The sequence below is a fragment of the Moschus berezovskii genome, chromosome 1, assembly GCF_049115385.1.
Source record: "Moschus berezovskii isolate FMDL1 chromosome 1, NW_MosBer_1.0, whole genome shotgun sequence".
NCBI lineage: Eukaryota > Metazoa > Chordata > Mammalia > Artiodactyla > Moschidae > Moschus > Moschus berezovskii.
The window spans coordinates 43966184-43986746 of record NC_142460.1 but is presented as its reverse complement, the minus strand read 5'-3'; the positions used below and the strand labels follow the sequence as shown (position 1 = coordinate 43986746).

Below are 20563 nucleotides of genomic sequence, written 5' to 3'. Positions count from 1 at the left end.
TATCTTAGCAGGCAAAACTGTATTTTATTCATTAAAAATGAAGCACATTCTGAGACTCTTAAAGGTGACTGCAAGAAATCTAAGGGCTAAAATGAATACTTGTCTGAACTCCACAGGACAGAAATTAACATGCACACTTGAAACATTTTTGATTTTACTGTTCAATTCCTTTCATGAAGTATGGGATTTCTCCTGGTTTTGTCATTTGGGACTTCAAGCTACTTAGCCACAAGGAGTATGACCAGAGATTACCTGGTACTCAGAGCAATTTAAAGAGAGGTCTGCACTCTGGTACCTATTCATAAAGCACACGTAACACTCTAAATGTAACGGAAATCACACTATGACTCTTTTTTGCATCATGGCATTCCCATTACACCATGGGTGGCACATCCCAAGCTACCAAAGAAGTTTCTTTAGGGACGCATGCCAGATTCTGATGCCACCCTCGGCGTGTTCTGGAGGAATGACGTGTTATCTTATATTATGCACAGATCCAGAAGATTATTTTACTGGCACAAAAAGAATAATCTAAAATTCAAAATTATCTCATATTTTTAAAAAAACACATAGTATCTGTTTTATTTATATCTATATACTTATTATATATATAAATATATATATATATATACACACATCTATATATAAATATGTTTATGTGAGTATGTTTGGGTGTATTCATATACTATATAACTCCATTATATAACTCCATACAGATACTTGAATGAGATTTCAATATTTTCTAAAAGATGTTTCATTTTCCAGTATCTTGAGGATCTCCATTTTTTCCCAGTTTTCTGTCACTGCATTCATATTTTTCTTTCAATTTTCCACAGCTGCTCTGCAGTATTTTCCTTACTTTTTTTTATTCCATCATCTTTATCATCTCCAATTTCCTCCTTTCTAATGTTTTCTTTACTAGTTCTGTGATACAGATCTAGTCATGTCTTAACTAAAATTAACTAAATTACTCCAGCTCAAGAGACCCTTGGCTTTTAAAGTTGAAGAAGCAGAAGAAACATGAATATCTTAGCAAAATTGTTTATTAACTTTTTTTCTATTTTTGATTCTGTGTGTATAACTAGCAAGCTAGTCTTTTTATCATGAGCTAAAACTGCAAGTAGCTCAATCTGAGATTTTTTTTTTAAGTAGAAGACAAGTGAAATGACTTTACAGTGTACTCTCTAATTTTTTTTAATTTATTTATTTTAATTGGAGGCTAATTACTTTACATTATTGTATTGGTTTTGCCATACATTGACATGAATCTGTCCCGGGTGTACATGTGTCCCCATCTTGAACCCCCCTCCCAAGTCCCTCACCAACCCATCCCTCTGGTTCCTCCCAGTGCACCAGCCCCGAGCATCCTGTATCATGCATCGAACCTGGACTGGCAATTCGTTTCACATATGATAACATACATGTTTCAATGCCATTCTCCCAAATCACCTCCCCCTCGCCCTCTTCTACAGAGTCCAAAAGACTGTTCTATACATCTGTGTCTCTTTTGCTTATCTCATGTCATGCACAAAATAAATATTTGATAAAGACATCACAATGGAATGATAGATATAATGTCCAACAGATTTTGACAATGACTAATTTTTAACATTTTGATGAAAGGCAAAATCTTATAAATATATAGGAATGAAGCAGGTAAATTGTTTCAAAAGTTTAATTTTCTTCAAATCAAAGATTTCATCTGAAAGACAGAACCCCAAAACAAGACAGTTCTAGTATATTCAGCTCACTACAAGTCGTAAGTAACCATCCCTATATGGCCTGGTGTTTGGTATTAGCAAAATATTTTAAAGTGAAGAAAGAGTAGATAATAAATAGCAATTTATAAATTAAAAGAGAGTTTTACCAAAGACAGTCAGCTCTGCTGGATCACTGTCTCTCTCTCCCACCATGTTGGTACCCACACAGGTATACATCCCGGCATCACTCTTTCTGGTATTGGAGATCATTAGTTTTCCACCACGGATCTGTTAAAATTGGAGGGAAAAAGAACAAAGAAAATAAAAGAAAATGGAAAAGAAAAGAAACAGAGAAAGAAAGTTCATTAATAAAACATCTTGAAAAATTAAGCACATATTTTTTCTCTAAAAGAAATAGTTGAGTGTCTAAGATACAAAACTCTCCCACTCTTCTGGAATATTTTAAAAGACGCTTACTCCTTGGAAGGAAAGTTATGACCAGCCTAGATAGCATATTAAAAAGCAGAGACATTACTTTGCCAACCAAGGTACGTCTAGTCAAGGCTATGGTTTTTCCCGTGGTCATGTATGGATGTGAGAGTTGGACTGTGAAGAAAGCTGATCGCCGAAGAATTGATGCTTTTGAACTGTAGTGCTGGAGAAGACTCTTGAGAGTCCCTTGGACTGCAAGGAGATCCAACCAGTCCATTCTAAAGGAGATCAATCCTGGGTGTTCATTGGAAGGACTGATGCTAAAGCTGAAACTGCAATACTTTGGCCACCTCATGCGGTGAGTTGACTCGCTGGAAAAGACTCTGATGCTGGGAAAGGTTGGGGGCGGGAGGAGAAGGGGATGACAGAGAATGAGATGGCTGGATGGCATCACCGACTCTATGGACATGAATATGAGTGAATTCCGGGCGTTGGTGATGGACAGGGAGGCCTGGCGTGCTGTGATTCATGGGGTCGCAAAGAGTCAGACAAGACTGAGTGACTGAACTGAACTGAAATCCTGCTTCCATGTAAGCCTCCGTATTCTCTTTCTAGAGAATGCTTCTTTAAGGCAGTCTTCCTCTCTCTTGCCTGATCCTATTTCGAGACTTGTGACTGCTGCCATTAAACCTCATGGTTGGTCTTCACTCTGAAATTCTGTTGAATGAATTTCTATTGACATCTGTCATCAGAAAGAAGCACTAGATATTTTATTTGGATAATATAATGAGATCCAATTGACTCAGAAGAATTCAATGAGTATTTGTTGAGTACTTCTATTGGCTGGGCAGTAGGTCCTTGAGATTCAGTAGTAAATCAAAAAGTAAAATCTCTGTCTTCATGGGGTATTTGTTAGCATTAAAATTATCTTTGTCTCATCTTAACTGTATTTATAAGACAACTTTTGAAGAGGGACGTGTTGTTGAATAAAAACAAATAATTTTTTTGAATGATGAGTATGACTTGGTACAAACTGTTGGCTTTGTATAGGTGGCCTCTAAATGTTTATTAAATAAGAAGCATTTCTGTTTGAATAAACAAATATAATGATGTTAAAATATTGCTTGTTAAGAGGATACTACAGCAGAATAAGCTTTTCAGTAAGTGTATCATCAACTTACAGGTTTTTTTCCAATTTTGAGGTTTTTTATTTTTTATTTTTTTTAACAATCTCTCTTAAAGAGATATGAGATAAGAATATACTGGTTTCCTCCTTTACTTTTCAGTTTCACAGGCAGACAGAACTCAAGTAGATATGTTTTCATCAGACATATTTCAGGCTCTAAAACTAGCCATGTCATAACAAAGTATTTTCAACATTTTTTTATACTTAGGAAGAAAAGATCATCAACCTTTTCTCAATTAAATGCAGTAGAATAAATGATAGGTTATAAACCATGGAGGCCATTTCTCCTCCCCTTGAAGACGAAACTGACAGTATGATTTGATTTGTTCAGTGGAACTAAAGCAACATTTCACCGGAAAAAAAGACACTTGCACATAGGGACTTGAGTGCTTGCTGCAGTCGGAAGCCTGAGACAACTATGGGAATTAGCTCAAGCTGAGTGCATGCTAAGTCACTTCAGTCGTGTCTGCCTCTTTGCGACCCCATGGACTATAGCTCACCAGGTTCCTCTGTCCATGGAATTCTCCAGGCAAGAATACTGGAATAGGTTGTCATGCCCTCCTCCAGGGGATCTTGCCAACCCAGGAATCAAACCAGCCTCTCTTATGTCTCCTGCATCGACAGGCAGGTTCTTCACTATTGGTGCCACCTGGGGAGCCCCTAGCCCAAGCTAGTCTGCTGGAAAATGAGAGGCTAAGAGGAGAAGAACCAGGATGGCTGGTTTGAGAGGTAGTGAATGGCCAGACATGTGAGTACAGGAAAGTTATCCTAGATCATTCAGCTGCCAGCACACTTTCAAACAAGCCACAGAAGCTGGAGAATGCCTAGCAAAGATCAACCAACCTGGCCGAGAGCAAAGAACTGTCAACTCACGCACAGAATCAGAGTAAATGCAATGGTTGTATTGTGGGGTGATTTGTTACAAAGCAAAAATTTAATGATTACAAACACGAAAAAGAAAATCTAGAAAGAAAAACACCAATACAATATACTAACACATATATATGGAATTTGGAAAGATGGAAATGATAACCCTGTATATGAGACAGCAAAAGAGACACAGATGTATAGAACAGTCTTTGGGACTCTGTGGGAGAGGGTGAGGGTGGGATGGTTTGGGAGAATGGCATTGAAACATGTATATTATCATATGTGAAACAAATTGCCAGTTCAGGGTCGATGCATGTTACAGGATGCTCAGGGCTGGTATGCGAGGATGACCCAGAGGGAGGATAAGGGGAGGAGGGAGGTGGGAGGGGTGTTCAGGAGGGGGAACTCATGTACACCCGGGGTGGATTCATGTCAATGTATGGCAAAACCAACCAATATAATATTGTAAAATAATTAGCCTCCAATAAAAATTAAAAAAAAAAAAAGAAAATCTAGAACAGGAGTACATTTTCCTAAATTTGGTAGCCAAGCACAGACCATTGAGAACCAAATGATTTTTCACTGTAGATCTCCACAGTGTCCACAGTTCAAACCAGAATACTCATGTGAACATGCTGTGATATTTTGCATGGCCTCTCTGGTTCTGTGTTATGATGTAATCACAATGTACACATAAGAATAAAATCTCACTTATAAGATATTTTTGAAGATAATAGACACCCAGACTATATGGACGTTTTAATAGAAATGGCACATTTGTTCTGTTAAATGACATTTTATTTTAAATAAAATATATTTATTCTTAGTTATTGTAGTGAGTACAAAAATTTTACTAAGAACAATGTCAGAAGGTTGAGGTATTATCTACTATTTCAGTGACCAGTTCTCATAAACTCCACATACCAATGTTGAGTAGATCCTCTGAAAAAATAATCTGTATACCATTTCTCTAACTTTTTACCATTTTCTGGGTGTTTCGTCTTGATATTAATCAACTGATTGATGATGATCAATTTCCCTTGAAAACGGATTATTTTTCTGTAAGAGTTAAACTGCAGAACTTGGCAGTTATTTTAACATTGATTTTACTTTACATCTCTTAAACTTTGAAATGAATTCTCATAATATTTTAGTTATAAATATTACATTGGAAAAACTGGAAAAGAGCTTGAAATATTCATCACCACAAATTATTTCTTCTTATAATTTTGAAAGTAGTGTGAAAAGAAATGTTTTAGTTAATACAGTTTATGGTCATCATTTACACTTTGACACTTACATACTGCATGATCAATAAATGCATCTGGAGTTCCTAAAAAGTGCTTTGACATCAATATTCTACTACAAAGACATATTTACATATTCAGATGGTCCAGTTAATAATATAACATATGCACTTTATTTATATAATTTTTGTCTCTTTGAAGTCTCATTCCAAAGTTTTCATTTGCGTATCCTTTTTCAGTCTTTTCAATATAGTGTTAGTAGTAATTAGCACTCAAATAGAGTTCTATAACTTTCTTAATGATAAATAACAAATAATATAAATAAAAATAATACAAATAATATAAATAAAATATTATAGATAATATAAATAAAATACATCCATTTTAAATCTTGGTATCCAACCCCTCGAGGCATCCTTTCTGATTTTACTCACACTTATTCTTTCTTCCTTGTCATCAATTCGAATTTTGTCTTTTTTCCAGTAGATAGTAGGTTCTGGGTGTCCCCGGGGAGGCTGGCACTCCAGGATTGCAGGCTCTCCGGCTGCCACTACAACATCTGTGGGATTTTGCCGGAAGTCATCTCGTAACACTGAAGAAAAACAATTGCAGTAAAAGAAAACTCAGTGATAGTAACTTTAGGTTTCTCTTGTAAAAGATAACTTCAAGTCTTAAACATACCCATCTTAAAATATGTCAGTGCCAACCTGGGTGCTCAACAGAGAAGTGACTAGTTATATGATCATGAATCTCTTCTATAAAATCTGAGTTGAAAATGACATAAGCTGGAGGAAAATAAGATGAGAAATACTCATTACTCAGTTTTGAGATTTAATACAAACTCAAGGTACAAAACTGTTTAGGTAATATGATCCCATTTTTCTATTCAAAAAGCATATATGTATATAAGTACATTAAAATTAATTAGCTTGTTAAACTTAAAGCCCCGAAACATGTCATATGCACATGGTCTGGGAGCATGTATGCACGTCAGTCAGGGAGGGGAAGTGGAGTGAGAACTCTCTGAGAAACGCTTTCTGGTGACATGAATATGGACAAGATCCACACTGTTTTCATTACACTTCCGAAGACAGATTCATTGTTCACCCTTGTAACGCACTAGCACCCACATACACAGGGCTACATTTTCATTCTGTCTGCATCTCCACCTGCCAAGCGACATCTGGGCAGCGTGACATTCGGAGCAGAGATATCCCTTATAGCAGCTTTGCCAGTCTGAATTTCCCCTCCTTTCATTAGGAGAACAGCAGGTTGGACCTCCGTTGTAACCTCCGAAAATCTGGCATGCCTGGTTCTCCAAATGTCACCTATCTATCTCTGTACTTTTCTCCCCCTGGCAAGATGAAAAGCCTGGAGAAATCACTCCCTCCTATCAGACTGCAGAATGCTGATTTATTTAGCAAATAAGGACTATATCTATTTTAGGGTAAACATTCGAAAAAGTAGTTGAGAAAACAGGTGAAGGAGATTAAGGGGTACAACCTACCAGTTATAAAATAAATCAGTTACAAGAAAATAACAGACAGCAGAGGGAATATAGTCCATATTTTGTAATAACTTTGTATCATGTGTAATCTATAAAAATATTGAATCACTACCTTGTATGCCTGAAACTAATGTAATATTGTAAGTCAACAATACTTCAATGAAATGTAGTTGAAAGCAGCTAATATACCATATAACACAACAGCCTCTGCTTTTTATAACTGTTTTGACTTTTTCTATTCTTTGATATTCTAACGCTGACAAGTTTTTCCCCCAATATGCTTTGGGCTAGAACAAACAATCACACACTCACACAAATACATGTGTGTATATGTATGTGTATGTATATGCATGTACACACACATACATTTTATGTATGTAAATTGGTCAAGCTATTTGAAACTGGTCAAGTTATTTGAAATCAAAATTGGGCGGCTTGTGCTAGCTTGTTATGTAAATCATCTGCTGCAAACATGTATTAGGTCAAACCAACTGCCTTTGATGTCCCATAATGAGACCCACTTCAGCACTCTGCTTTTTTGTTGGGCTAAGTCTCCAGGTTAATTGTCATTCTCCAAATAAATAAAAATCCCCTGTCCTGAAAATAGGTCCAGAGAGAAAACTGAGTGAGTTTTAGGGCTTTTCTTTTCCTGTCTCTAGGAAAACAACATGGGTTTCCATCTTAATGAAGTCATGGCCTTTTATGAGATTAGAGAACCTTGTCTCCTATTGAAGGAGCCATAAGAAAAAAGTGAGCACAAATTGCTCACTCTCAGTTTATAAGCTGATTAATTTACTGCTTTAGCTGCTGTGGAAATGTGTTCCATTTGAGCAGAGTGAACTGCATATTTTTTGAGTTCTCTTGTCTAACTGGCAAGAAAGATATGATTTATATGCATACGGGTTTGCTTCTGAATGGGCTGAGAGAAGTGTGCATAAATGTGATGTTCCAACAGGAGGGGAAGAAGGGGTTAACACTGTGGTTCCCTATTGCAGGTAAATCCTCAAGGGAGAGCAAGCTGGTGACTCATTTATATTCTAAATAGAGAACAGCTGCCTATTTATGCAATGTTAAGACCTGCAAAAATATGGTAACAGGGTGGTGAGCACCCCTACAATATCCGGTACTGGCAGCAAATGGTGTTTTGGCAGGCCCTCAATCTGTTCCAAAATGACACATCTGGCCAGTTGGAGGACCTTCTCCAGAATGGTCTCCTCACAAATCATAAGCCAAAAAGCCTCCGCTCAAATGGCACTTAAGACCACTGCAAATCATTCAGAAACACAGTATTACATCAATTTGCAACAAACCAAATTAAGGCAAAAAAAAAAAGAAAAAAGGTCCTTTGACATGGGGGACAAAAAAGGAGAAAAATATCATAACAAACTAAGGGCTGCTACTCTTAAACAATATAACATGTGTTTATGGCATTCACACAAAAAAAGAAAATGACTCCAATTTGCAAATGAAGCCAAGAAATTGAACATCAACTGTAATTTTAGGCTTTCAGACTATTCACCCAGAGAGTAGGGTGAGATAATAGTATAATTGGTACTGTACCCTCTTCAACTTGTAAAGGCTCTTTGGGGGTTTGTAGAGTAATTCATTTTTGCTCAGTGATACCATTTCTTTCACCCTGTGTCTTTGGGGGTACAAAAATATTTTCTTTTCTCTCAAATAAGACATTTTGGAGAAAAATAACCCTTTCAGCAGAGTATAGCACAGCAACAAAGAATCTTAGGAATAAGTCGTCTTTTTTTTTTGGTCTTGGAAAGTTGTTTTTTTAATTGAGGGATAATTACAATATTGTCGTAGTTGATTTCTTCCATATATCAACATGGATTAACCATAGGTAGACATATGTCCCCTGCCTTTTGAAACTCCCTTCAAACTCCCACCCCATCCTACCCTTCTAGGCTTCTCTCCTTCCCACCTGGAAAAGGTAATTTTTCCTCTTCTCAAATTATATGAATGTTCTGACACTTGCTTATATGTGTATGAGGTTTTTTTACCCCTTCAGTTCAGTTCAGTCGCTCAGTGGTGTCTGACTCCTTGCGACCCCATGAATCACAGCACGCCAGGCCTCCCTGTCCATCACCAACTCCCAGAGTTTACTCAAACTCATGTCCATCGAGTCGGTGATGCCATCCAGCCACGTAAAATTAAATAGTGTTTACCTATTTTTGGCTAATTCTTAGTTTCTGTCTTGGATTTTGCCCTGTGCTTTATTACAAGTGATTAAAAAAAATGAGGTGTTCTTTATAGTAAACGATTTATATATGTGAGTAAAGGGAACTGAAGCAGTTCCATAAGTGTAAAAAAGTAAAGCAAGTCCAAATTGAGTCTATATATATTTTTTCTCATTAAGCCCCTATTCTAGAAAAAAAAAAAAAAAAAACACCAAAAAACTGAGAGCCACATTTTCACTGTGGCTTGAGAAGTAAGCCAAAACAAGAATAGGCAGCAGTGTGTGTATTGCCTAGAGCTCCAAACAAAGTCTTTAAATAGGGTGAAGAGAAATAAACATGAACTGAAAAGAATCTGGTTAAAATGACAAAAGCTGGGAGTGAGGTAGTGAGTGGTAAGCAGAACTTAAAGGAAAAAAATATATAATAGGTAGACTTTTGATATAGTACGTGCTTTGCAGATCTAAGTTTAGAATACAAGGGCTCAAATCTCCCTGGGGAAAAACAGAAATGTAGTTGGCTAGAACCCAAATATTCATTTCTGTATACGAGCTGAAAAGCACAAATGAGAGTTCACTGAGCTAGTTATAGCCTGGATTAGACCTGAATTCCTTTTACATTAACATGCACAGTGACTTAGAAAGTTATCCTGGAACATCAGTGGAGTCAGAATTACTACTGTGTTTGATATGAGGAGTTCATATTCATGACACAAATATCTACAACAAATTATTCAGTTCAACAGGAAGATGTTGAATACTACAATATACTTCACACAGTCTTATAAAATGGTTAGGGAATACTGTATTAAACAAAGATGACATGATGGTGCCTATGGAAGGCTTTGGAATGACCTATTTACTGTGGTAGGTAAGTTCAGAGTGTGAATCCCGTCTGACTCTAGAAGGAAATGGCAACCCACACCAGTGTTCTTGCCTGGAGAATCCCAGGGACGGAGGAGTCTGGTGGGCTGCTGTCTGTGGGGTCGCACAGAGTCGGACAGGACTGAAGCGACTTAGCAGCAGCAGCAGCAGCCCCTACATATAGTCATTATGTTACAATGATTTGTAACATCACCTGTATCTATTTTTCCTGTCACTGCTGCCCTCGTTCAGGGTGTCTTCAGTTCAGTTCAGTTCAGTCGCTCAGTCGTGTCCGACTCTTTGCGACATGAATCACAGCACGCCAGGCCTCCCAGTCCATCACCAACTCCCGGAGTTCACTCAAACTCATGTCCATCGAGTCGGTGATGCCATCCAGTCATCTCATTCTCTGTCGTCCCCGTCTCCTCCCACCCCGAACCCCTCCCAAAATCAGAGTCTTTTCCAGTGAGTCAACTCGTTGCATGAGGTGGCCAAAGTATGGGAGATTCAGCTTTAGCATCAGTCCTTGCAATGAACACCCAGGATTGATCTCCTTTAGAATGGACTGGTTGGATCTCCTTGCAGTCCAAGGGACTCTCAAGAGTCTTCTCCAGCACCACAGTTCAAAAGCATCAATTCTTCAGCGATCAGCTTTCTTCACCTCCTTAATTACTTCAAGAGTATTCTATTTAAACTTTTCTTCTGATTTCTCTTTTAATCTCTCTACTGTGGCTAGTATGAGTTTGCTAAAGTGCACGTATGATCACATCCATTACTTTTTCACAACTTTTAAAAGGCTCTGAAGAAAAAATTCTCTTCTTAATGTGACATCAGAGTTGTATAGAATCAGGTCACCAATTATATTTTCAGGCTCATCACATGCATTCCAGCAACCCTCCTATACTAGACACACAGAGGACCGTCTCATTATCAATGTATATTAGCATATATGATTTTTTCTACTTGAAAATCTTCCCTAGGTAACTCTTTGTCCCCATACTTTTCCCTATTTCTTTCTTTAAGCACATACTGTCCCTTTGGTGTCAGTTTCAGATTCACTCATCTGAGATTTCCTTTTATATGTCCATTGGACTAGGTGTGGTGGTCATTTAGTCACTAAGCTGCATTTGACCCTTTGTGACCCCATAGACTGTATCTCACCAGGCTCCTCTGTCCATGGGCTTTCCCAGGCAAGAATACTAGAGTGGGGTGCCATTTCCTGCTCCCAGGAATCTTCCCAATGTGGTGATCAAATCCATGTCTCTTGTATTACAGGCGGATCCTTTACCACTGAGCCACCAGGGAAGTCCCCACACTGGACTAGATATATCTCCAAAGGGCTCCCATCTTGAAGGGCATCAGATGAGTTCATCAAGTATACTTGAAAGGTTGACTGAATTGATGAAATCCTCTTCAAAAAGGGTGTGTTGCAGTCTTTTTCTTATTGTATAAAATAGACTGCTGCTGCTAGACTACTGGGTCTTAATTTGATTGCAAAATGTCATTTCTGAAGAACAATTTCCTTGGTACGATTTAGGAAACAGTGCATTTTACTTGATCACCTGCAAGCTCATATCTCTCAAAAATAAAACCCAGGCAGTTCAAAAAGGTCAGAAATCAGTCATTCAAAGCAACAACGTATTTATGTACAACCAATAAAATTGTTACAAAAAATGATACTGTATCATAGTGAATATTACAGTGGGCTAGGGAAGAAGTGACAGCCATTCCTACATGTGGTACACATTATTTTCCCATCCTCATCAGCAGCAGCCCCAGCACCACCTCTCACCATGGGGGATGAGCAGGTGTAATCCCAGCCAGCCTGAAGCTCAGGTCCTCGATTCTACTTCCCAGGGAAGCGCACTCTCTCTCTCCCAGCTGCACCAAACGGCTGCTATGAGCAGCCATGTTGTGACCCCAGGGGAAGCACCAGTCTCAGGATAAAACTAAGACTCTGCACACTAGAAAAAAAATCTGGGTTCTTGATGTCATAACTGAACAAATCAATCCTGAAGACTGTGTCAAATTAGGACTTTCTACTTCTGTGATCCAAAGAAATTCTTCCATTCATTCATGAAGTAGAAGTCACTCCGTCGTGTCTTACTCTTTGTAACCCCATGGACTGCAGCCTGCCAGGCTCCTCTGTCCATGGGGATTCTCCAAGTAAGAATCCTGGAGTGGGTTGCTATTTCCTCCAGGGGATCTTCCCAACCCAGGGATCGAACCCAGGTCTCCTGCATTGCTGGTGGATTCTTTACTGTCTGAGCCACCAGGGAAGCTCTTTCATTCATAGACCAGTTTAAATAAAGTTGCCCCTTTCAACTGAAAGTTCCACACTGACAAGCTATAAAAATGTTGGATTTTTCTGAAGTTGCAATGACCAAAAACCTACTACATCTACAGAGGAAACATCATTCACAACAAACCACATTATTATATTTGGTACAATCAAGCAAGATATGGTCAGATTGGACAGGCCAGTCACCCGCTGCACAGACAACACAATCTGATATTTAGGGAACAAGTCACAAGTGGTTTCTTCTGCACAGAAGGGGAATGGGAAAGAAGGAACTCAGTGGGGCGACATCCTGCTACCGCTGTGCAAGCTGACACTCTGGCACTTCTGCAACACGCTGACAATTTCAAAATGAGAAGCTCTCGCCCCTCCTCATCCCACTATGATTCCCTGTGCAAGCAAATCCACTCAGCAAATGGTCCAGTTAAACCAGCACTATCAATTGGAGCATGAAGATTGAACAAGGATTCCCTGTGACTAGCTCATTTTCAAGCCATAACATTTTGTGAAGCCTAGAAATCTGCAGGGAATAAAACTACAAACACACAACTCACCCAGGAGGAATGGCCAGCTCCAAATGTCTTAGCCAAGTCTCTATTCTTGAATCCTTTTTTTAGCCCTGTTCTGTTCGTACCCGCAATATAATTTGAAGTCCCCCTAACAGTGCCAAGTCTTCCTTAATGTTTTCCATTAATGTTTAAAACTTGCTGAAGGATTCTTAGAAATTGCACGGAAACATTGTGCTCTCTGTAATTTCTATCTGTAACCTCTGTAATGCATATGTTCTCCTTGGGGACCAAGTGTTGAGATCATTCATAAACTCTTGGATCACACGTGGCACTGCAAACTGGTGACATCTGACCATGGCAGACTCGAGGCCTGTCTCTGGTAATCATTTCCTTTGGTTTGAGTTAAGGAGCCAGCAGTTGGCTTGCCTTCAACACTTGGAAGTCCTATTTTTGGCAAAGCCTAGCATCTGATATTTGACAGGGATCTGCATGCCCTATCCATTAGCTTGAGAGGAAGTTGTGGATTGAAGCTAATTAATGTTTAATCAGTTTTTCTTTTTTCTTCCCTTAAAGTGTCATTGTCCACAAAATTGGTTATGTGGGGTTGATATCTCTAGAATAACAGAAAACTTAAAGACAGGAGGGCAGCTTAGAGGCTGTGCCCAAATATAGTATGTCAGGACGAAGACCTCATGTAGGATTGAGAGTTCTGGCCTAAATGTGTTCAAGGAAGCCTTCCTTCACCGTAAAACAAAAACTCTCCACATCCCCAAAATGTTCTATTCTGCTACCCAACTTGATTCCAGGACCTGCCCTTTTGCAAATTTCAGTCTTGGTCACAAACATGGCTATAACTCTGGCAAATGGAAGAAATAATAAGTTGAATTTAATATTCAGAACTGACACAGACTAGTCCTAAAAAAAAAAAAAATCAAATGATCTTTCTCAAGATGGTAACAAAGAGAAACACCAGACTATTTCAAGCAGTGTCTCTGACTTTTTTCAATCTGGGGCATAAATAAATAAATAATAGCAACATCTTTATAGGATTTACATTTACAGGATGATTACAAATAACCATCTGTCTGCTTCCAGCTCTTCAATCTGGTTGATGTCCCATTAGCCTTAAGTCTTCAGTTAAAGCAGTTAGGCTTTAGGTATTAGGCTGTTAGGTATTAGGTTTGTTACATACAGGTCTTGTAGTGTTTTTTTCCCCACTATTTCCCATCTCTCTTCCTACCCCTCTTTCTCTTTCACCTCATTTAGCTCTCGCTGTCAGATCAAAGAACACAAAAAATAAAAATGGACAAATCTCATTTATATATAGATATATATCTGTGTAAACATTTTTCATTCAATATATTTATATATTTATGTATAATTTTAAACTTAAAATATGTGTAAGTATATACTTGAAGTCAAACTTCCATATTCATTACTGCCTTAATGCTACATCTGCCAATTTGAATAAAGGAATAGAGAGCAGCACTGAGTAAATATTAATGTGCTGCTTTACTCTGGATCCCAATAGATAACCACTCTCCTCCCACCTTGTTAGTCCTTATCTGAAGGTATTAGCTTTTACAGCATTCTAACACCATGCAGTTCAGCAGCTTTCTCCTGTCATTTCACCCTCTTCTAGTATCAACGGGTTAGTGTTCTGATATTTCTCTTCCATGGTGTATTCTGATGTGCCTGATCAACATGAATTACAATGCCAAGTAACTGCCAGATGTCATGAGTTATAAACTCAATAGTCTAAGGATTATTACACATTAGGGCACCCCACAGTGCAAGGGTGTCCTGGAATTTATGTGTTATTTATTACCTATTGGCAGGGTCTCCAAGTAATCTCACCCCTGCTGATGAAATGAGGGTTGGAAGGAGAGGAAGGTCAAGGTCAACCTTCCTTGTCAAGAATGCCAGTTACTATGGAACTACTGTTGCTCTATCTTTATCGCCCTCTACCTGAAACTCAACAAATTTTTGAATAAGTGGGCTATATATTATAATGCATCTATGGGCTTGCAGCATAATTCTGCTGATATTTCCATCACTTCACCTATTTTAAAATACATTTCATAACACAATCATTAGAGGTCTGATTTAGAGTACAACCATGAATCTCACCATAATTCATGAATTTAAAAATGACCACTGGAAGAGTAGGCCATTTATTACCCAGTTTTACACTTGAACATAGACCAAAGCCTAACAGCATGAAACTTACTGAATTCTAATGCAACAATGAAAGTATATATATATTTTTAAACTTGTGGGACGAGGACTCTAGTGTGCACAGCTATTGAACTATAATTCTGTATACCTGAGATTTTCATAATAATAAAAAAACACGTTCCACAAGCCTGTGGACTGTTCAGTCTTTCTCATCCAACATTAAGATTTGCATACAGCTACACTGCAAAATATGGCATTACTATAAGCTGTCAGCAATTTTGCTGAAATGAATATAATTTGACATCCTATATTCTTCAGGAAATGTTCTATTTGATTACTACATGACAAGAAGCTTGAAATGTTTCCTAATCCAGAATATAGCATATTTATTTTTAAATTGGCTGATTAAAAAAAGCTCTATCATCTCTACCCTATTCCAAAGATCCAGTAACCTTCTTTTCTTTTGCCACCAAATGAATTCTGAATGCTGCGGTTAACATTCAGCAATCTCATTACCCAGTCTACCATAAATCTTCAAAAGCATCACCATGTTTTGACAGCTAAGCAGGAGAAGAGGAAGCAAGAAGCATATTCAAGCACTTTTTATGAATGCAAATGTGCTAAAGACAACATTTAAATTATTTCAGGAAAAGTCATATTACGTTATGGACAACAACCAGAAAACAATGTGCTTGAACCTATGAGTAGCACAATTTCTTTTGTTCCTGATCCTAAGTCCACAGACACCCACCTCATTCATTCAATCTTGCATATACTCTATGAAAACAAACTGATACCAAAGAACAAACGGTGGATATATTTTTAAGGTGTAAGTGATACTGAGTGCTCATGAACAAAATTTATGGTTTCCCTAAAGTGTTTTTTAAGTATTTTAAAATTCATGTGTACTCTAATCAAACCTTCATCTCTCACATGAAACTAGAAAGATGTCACATTAGTCATGGAGGTTTAGAAGAATCCCCCTCTTCCTCTGATGTGCTGTTGTTCAGTCACTAAGTTCTGTCTGACTCTTTGTGATTCCATGGACTGTAGCATGCCAGGCTCCTCTGTCTTCCACTATCTTCCAGAATTTGCTTAAATTCATGTCAGTTGACTTGGTGATGGTATCTAATCATCTCATCCTCTGTTGCCCTCTTCTCTTCCTAAAGGGTCTCAGTCTTTCCCAGCATCAGGGTCTTTTTCAATGAGTTGGTTCTTCCCATCAGGTGGCCAAATTATTAGAGCGTCAGCTTCAGCTTCAGCATCAGTCCTTCCAATGGATATTCAGGGCTGATTTCCCTTAGGATTGACTGGTTTGCTCTCCTGGTAGACCAAGGGACTCTTACGAGTCTTCACCAGCACCACAATTTGAAAGCATCAGTTCTTCGGTACCCAGCCTTCTTTAGGCTTCAACTCTTACACCGAACATGACTACTAGAAAAAACATCGCTTTGATGATACAGACCTTTGTCGGCAAAGTGATAGCTCTGCTTTGTAATATTCCGTCCAGGTTTGTCACAGCTTTCCTTCCAAGGAGCAAGTGTCTTTTAATTTCATGGCTGAAGTCACTGTCCGCAATGATTTTGGAGGCCAAGAAAAGAAAATCTGTTTTCCTGTGATAACCTAGAATCAGTCTTGGTCAGCCACAGAGTATATGCCCCGTAATAAGGAAATAAAGAGTCTTCTGCTATATTTTTATTCTCTGAGATCCCTGGTTATTCCGAGGACTAGGACTCAGTACACTTTTACTCTCAAAATGATCAGGGATAAAAAATAAACAGACAGAGCCACTTTCTTCCTGCTTGGTAATGTGTCAGCTCTCTGTATGGAGATAACCACCTAGCTGCATGTGATTGCTTCGGCTTCTCTGCCCGGGAAGGGACCAAACCTTGACAAGTAAAATTTATCAGAAAGTCTTCCAAACCTCATTATTTAGTTTGAATCAAATCTATTTATGATGCCAGACTATTAAAATTCACAAATTATTATAATTCACAAATTATTATAATTCCTAATTTTGGCCATTTTCATGCATCACATATTAGTCACTTCACCCCCCACTCTTTCCTCTAACTTTTGACAAATGGTAAAATTAGAAATTATTTTCTCAATACTCTCCATGAACAATCAAATTATAACTTCTCTGAATTAAGGCAAAATACAAGTCTAAAATATGGGCCAAAAAAGAAAATCTGTGATTAACAAACGGATTAATTTTCAAAATGAATGAGTGGATCCTAAATAATCAGATGTTACTTATATTTATCCAGGGATGTCAAAAGAGCATGGCTAATACTGCCCTTGAAAAGTTTTTTTTCCACATTTGCTTAAAAGTAAGCACTTTGCTTCTATAAGTTTCTAGGAGACATGGTTTCTGTTCATCACTGGGGATTTTTGTCAGTGGGTAAAAGAGCTGAGTGTGCCCTATAAGATATGTCATTTCCCTGCTAATATCACATAACTAGTTGAGGGAAAATTTATTCATTTCTTCTGAAATCATAAATATTTAACCTAACCTCTGACTTGGATAACCACATTATTTTATCCTCCATACTAAACATTTGGGAAACAAATGGAAGCATTCCTTGTAATTACGCCAGGGCAGTTCCTGAAATCCAGGCAGAATGGTAACTTAGCCTCACTTCTTCCTGTGTGGTTTATCCTCTAAAAATCGCTGCTGCCTCATCTTTGTCCCCTCAGCCTCAATTCTCAGCCACACTGGCCTTTCCTCAGGTCCTGGAACATAGCAAGCTCTTTTCCATTCTAGGGCCTTCACACTGTTCTATATTTCTAAATGTACTCCAGTTCCTCTCCACCATTTGCTCAGTTCCTTTCATGGGGCAGGGAACTTCCAATTAATAAGTGTTTTGGAACTATTCCTTTTTGACAGAGAAGAAATATGGCATTATAGTTTAAATAATGGGCTTAGTCAAAGGCCTGGGTTTGAGGCCTAGCTCTGCTATTAACTGGATGGTCTTATTCAAGTCTTTCAGCCATATTAAGCCTCACCTTCTTCCTCCATAAAATGGGGATATTAAATGTTTATGTCTTTGGATAGTTATGAAGAATAAACAGAGATCTCTGTAAAGTACACCATTAAATAAAGAAAACATTTCAGAAATGAGAATTATTATTGTTAGGAATACTAGTAGAAAGAAGGATCCCTGCAATCTTATTTTTGTATCTGATTCTAAATGAGCTTAATAATGTCAATTTTTAATTCCTCTGAGTGTCAAACAGTTAATAATCTTTAAGAACTCTAGCTAGTGTATATAAAATCCCGCTTTTAAGATCTTGACGGTCAGAGGGTCAAATACTATGCAGTTGCTACTGGATGGTGGTAATTACTGTGAGTACTGTCGGAGTTGGGATTCATATTTAACAGTATAATCCTAAAGTCTAAAGTGTTTAGGTTATTACTGTAAATGTGCTCAGTCGCTCAGTCATGCCTGACTTTGCGACCCCACTGACTGTGGCCCACCAGGCTCCTCTGCCCAAGGGATTTCCCAGGCAAGATTACTGGCGTTGGTTGCCATTTCCTCCTCTAGGAGATCTTCCTGACTCAGGGATGGAACCCACGTCTCTGTCTCTTGTGTCTCCTGAATGGCAGGCAGATTCTTTACCACTGTGCCACTTGGAAAGCCCTTCAGTTCTGTTCAGTTCAGTTCAGTTGCTCAGTCGTGTCCGACTCTTTGCGACCCCATGAATCACAGCACGCCAGGCCTCCCTGTCCATCACCAACTCCCAGAGTTCACTCAAACCCACCCCCATCAAGTTGGTGATACCATCCAGCCATCTCATCCTCTGTCGTCCCCTACTCCTCCCACCCCCAATCCCTGCCAGCATCAGTCTTTTCCAGTGAGTCAACTCTTCACATGAGGTGGCCAAAGTATTGGAGTTTGAGCTTCAGCATCAGTCCTGCCAATGAACACCCAGGATTGATTTCCTTTAGGATGGACTGGTTGAATCTCCTTGCAGTCCAAGGGACTCTCAAGAGTCTTCTCTAACACCACATTTCAAAAGCATCAATTCTTCGGCAATCAGCTTTCTTCACAGTCCAACTCTCACATCCATACATGACCACGGGAAAAACCATAGCCTTGAGTAGACGGACCTTGGTTGGCAAAGTAATATCTCTGCTTTTTAAAATGCTATCTAGGTTAGTCATAACTTTCCTTCCAAGGAGTAAGCGTCTTTTAATTTCATGGCTGCAATCAGCATCTTCAGTGATTTTGGAGCCCCCAAAAATAAAGTCTGACACTGTTTCCACTGTTTCCCCATCTATTTCCCTTATTATTTATGTTGTAAAATATTAACAGGGCAATAAAATGTCACTGGTCCCTCCAAATAAAAAGTTTAATTTACTCAATAAGGTTTATCCAGTTTATTTCTAAAAGGTGATTTTAAATGATGTTTAACTTTGCTTTGTTTAATTGATAACAAATAAATTAGGTATTTTCACTTTTCCATCAGTTCTAGTTGTAATCACTACTTTGAGGTACTAGAAGAGATTTTTAACTCATTTGTTTCTTTTAAATTTACTAAGTGGAAACCAACTATTTTGATGGTGACAGATGCTATGTGTCTCCCACACTTAGAAGTACAAGATATTTCTAGCAGAGATCTTGCCCTCAAATTGCTAAAGAGATTTAGCAATGTTATCAAATATAACTCAAAAACCACAATCGGAAGGAAAAAAAATCATTCCACATCAAAGAACAACATTGAAAATGCATTAAAATACAAAGGAAGGAAAGTGTTTTCAACAAGGAAGGCATTTTCACAGGGCCAGCTTCAGCGTGAGTTTGAAATATGCACTGTATGCTTTCATTAATTACAAAAAAGAAAGAAACATGCTGGAATGTGCTTGCATGTACAAAAAACAACCTCTGGAAGGACGTGCAAGAAACAAATAATAACAAAGCTTTTTCAAAGAAAACCAAAAGTGGGAAGGGAGTGATGAGAGAGAAAGACTCCACTATACACACAAAAGTATCAATTAGTTACTAATATATATATTTTACAGTGTATAAAGAAAAAATAATTTTGACTTCAAGTGTTTTCAAAGAATACCATCTGCTCCAACTGGATTCAACACGAAGAGTTGCATGAGGGTATGGAAACCTGGTTTCTGACTAGAGTCGCTCAGTGACCCAAAGTGCAAGTTTATAGGAAGATGGTGCTTTGAAATACAAATGTCAACAAAATATCTGTAGAATGGTAATAAGACTGACCTTAGAGATCAAAATATATAACTTGATTAATTAGCTCCTTTTTAAAGACAGAATAAAATTTCAGGAAAAAATTAACATTGAGAAGGTCTCTTCAGTTAAGATGAATTAAAGGCCAACTCTGAGGTAGGTACAAGGGATATAAAGGTAAGATGACAAACTTTTGATCTAGACTAATGCTTCTCCGGGAGTTGGTGATGGACAGGGAGGCCTGGCGTGCTGTGATTCATGGGGTTGCAAAGAGTTGGACACGACTGAGCGACTGAACTGAACTGAACTGAACTGAACTGAACTGAAGGCATCATGAGAGGACTGGATAAAAAATGACGGTATAGGGGAAGGAGCAAGAAGTGAT

At 38.3% G+C, this 20563-nt stretch overlaps 1 protein-coding gene across 5 annotated transcripts in view; it reads right to left on the bottom strand.

The window, feature by feature from the left end:
- ROBO2 (roundabout guidance receptor 2) overlaps nt 1-20563 on the bottom strand; it is a 699021-nt gene that overhangs the window by 194280 nt on the left and 484178 nt on the right. For all 5 annotated transcript variants that reach the window (XM_055424356.2, XM_088836149.1, XM_088836153.1 and 2 more), the window contains exons 3-4: nt 5870-6027; nt 1868-1988 (exon numbers count right to left, since the gene is read on the bottom strand). In XM_055424356.2, coding sequence (XP_055280331.2) covers nt 1868-1988; nt 5870-6027 — 279 coding nt within the window. The remainder of the gene's footprint in view (nt 1-1867; nt 1989-5869; nt 6028-20563) is intronic.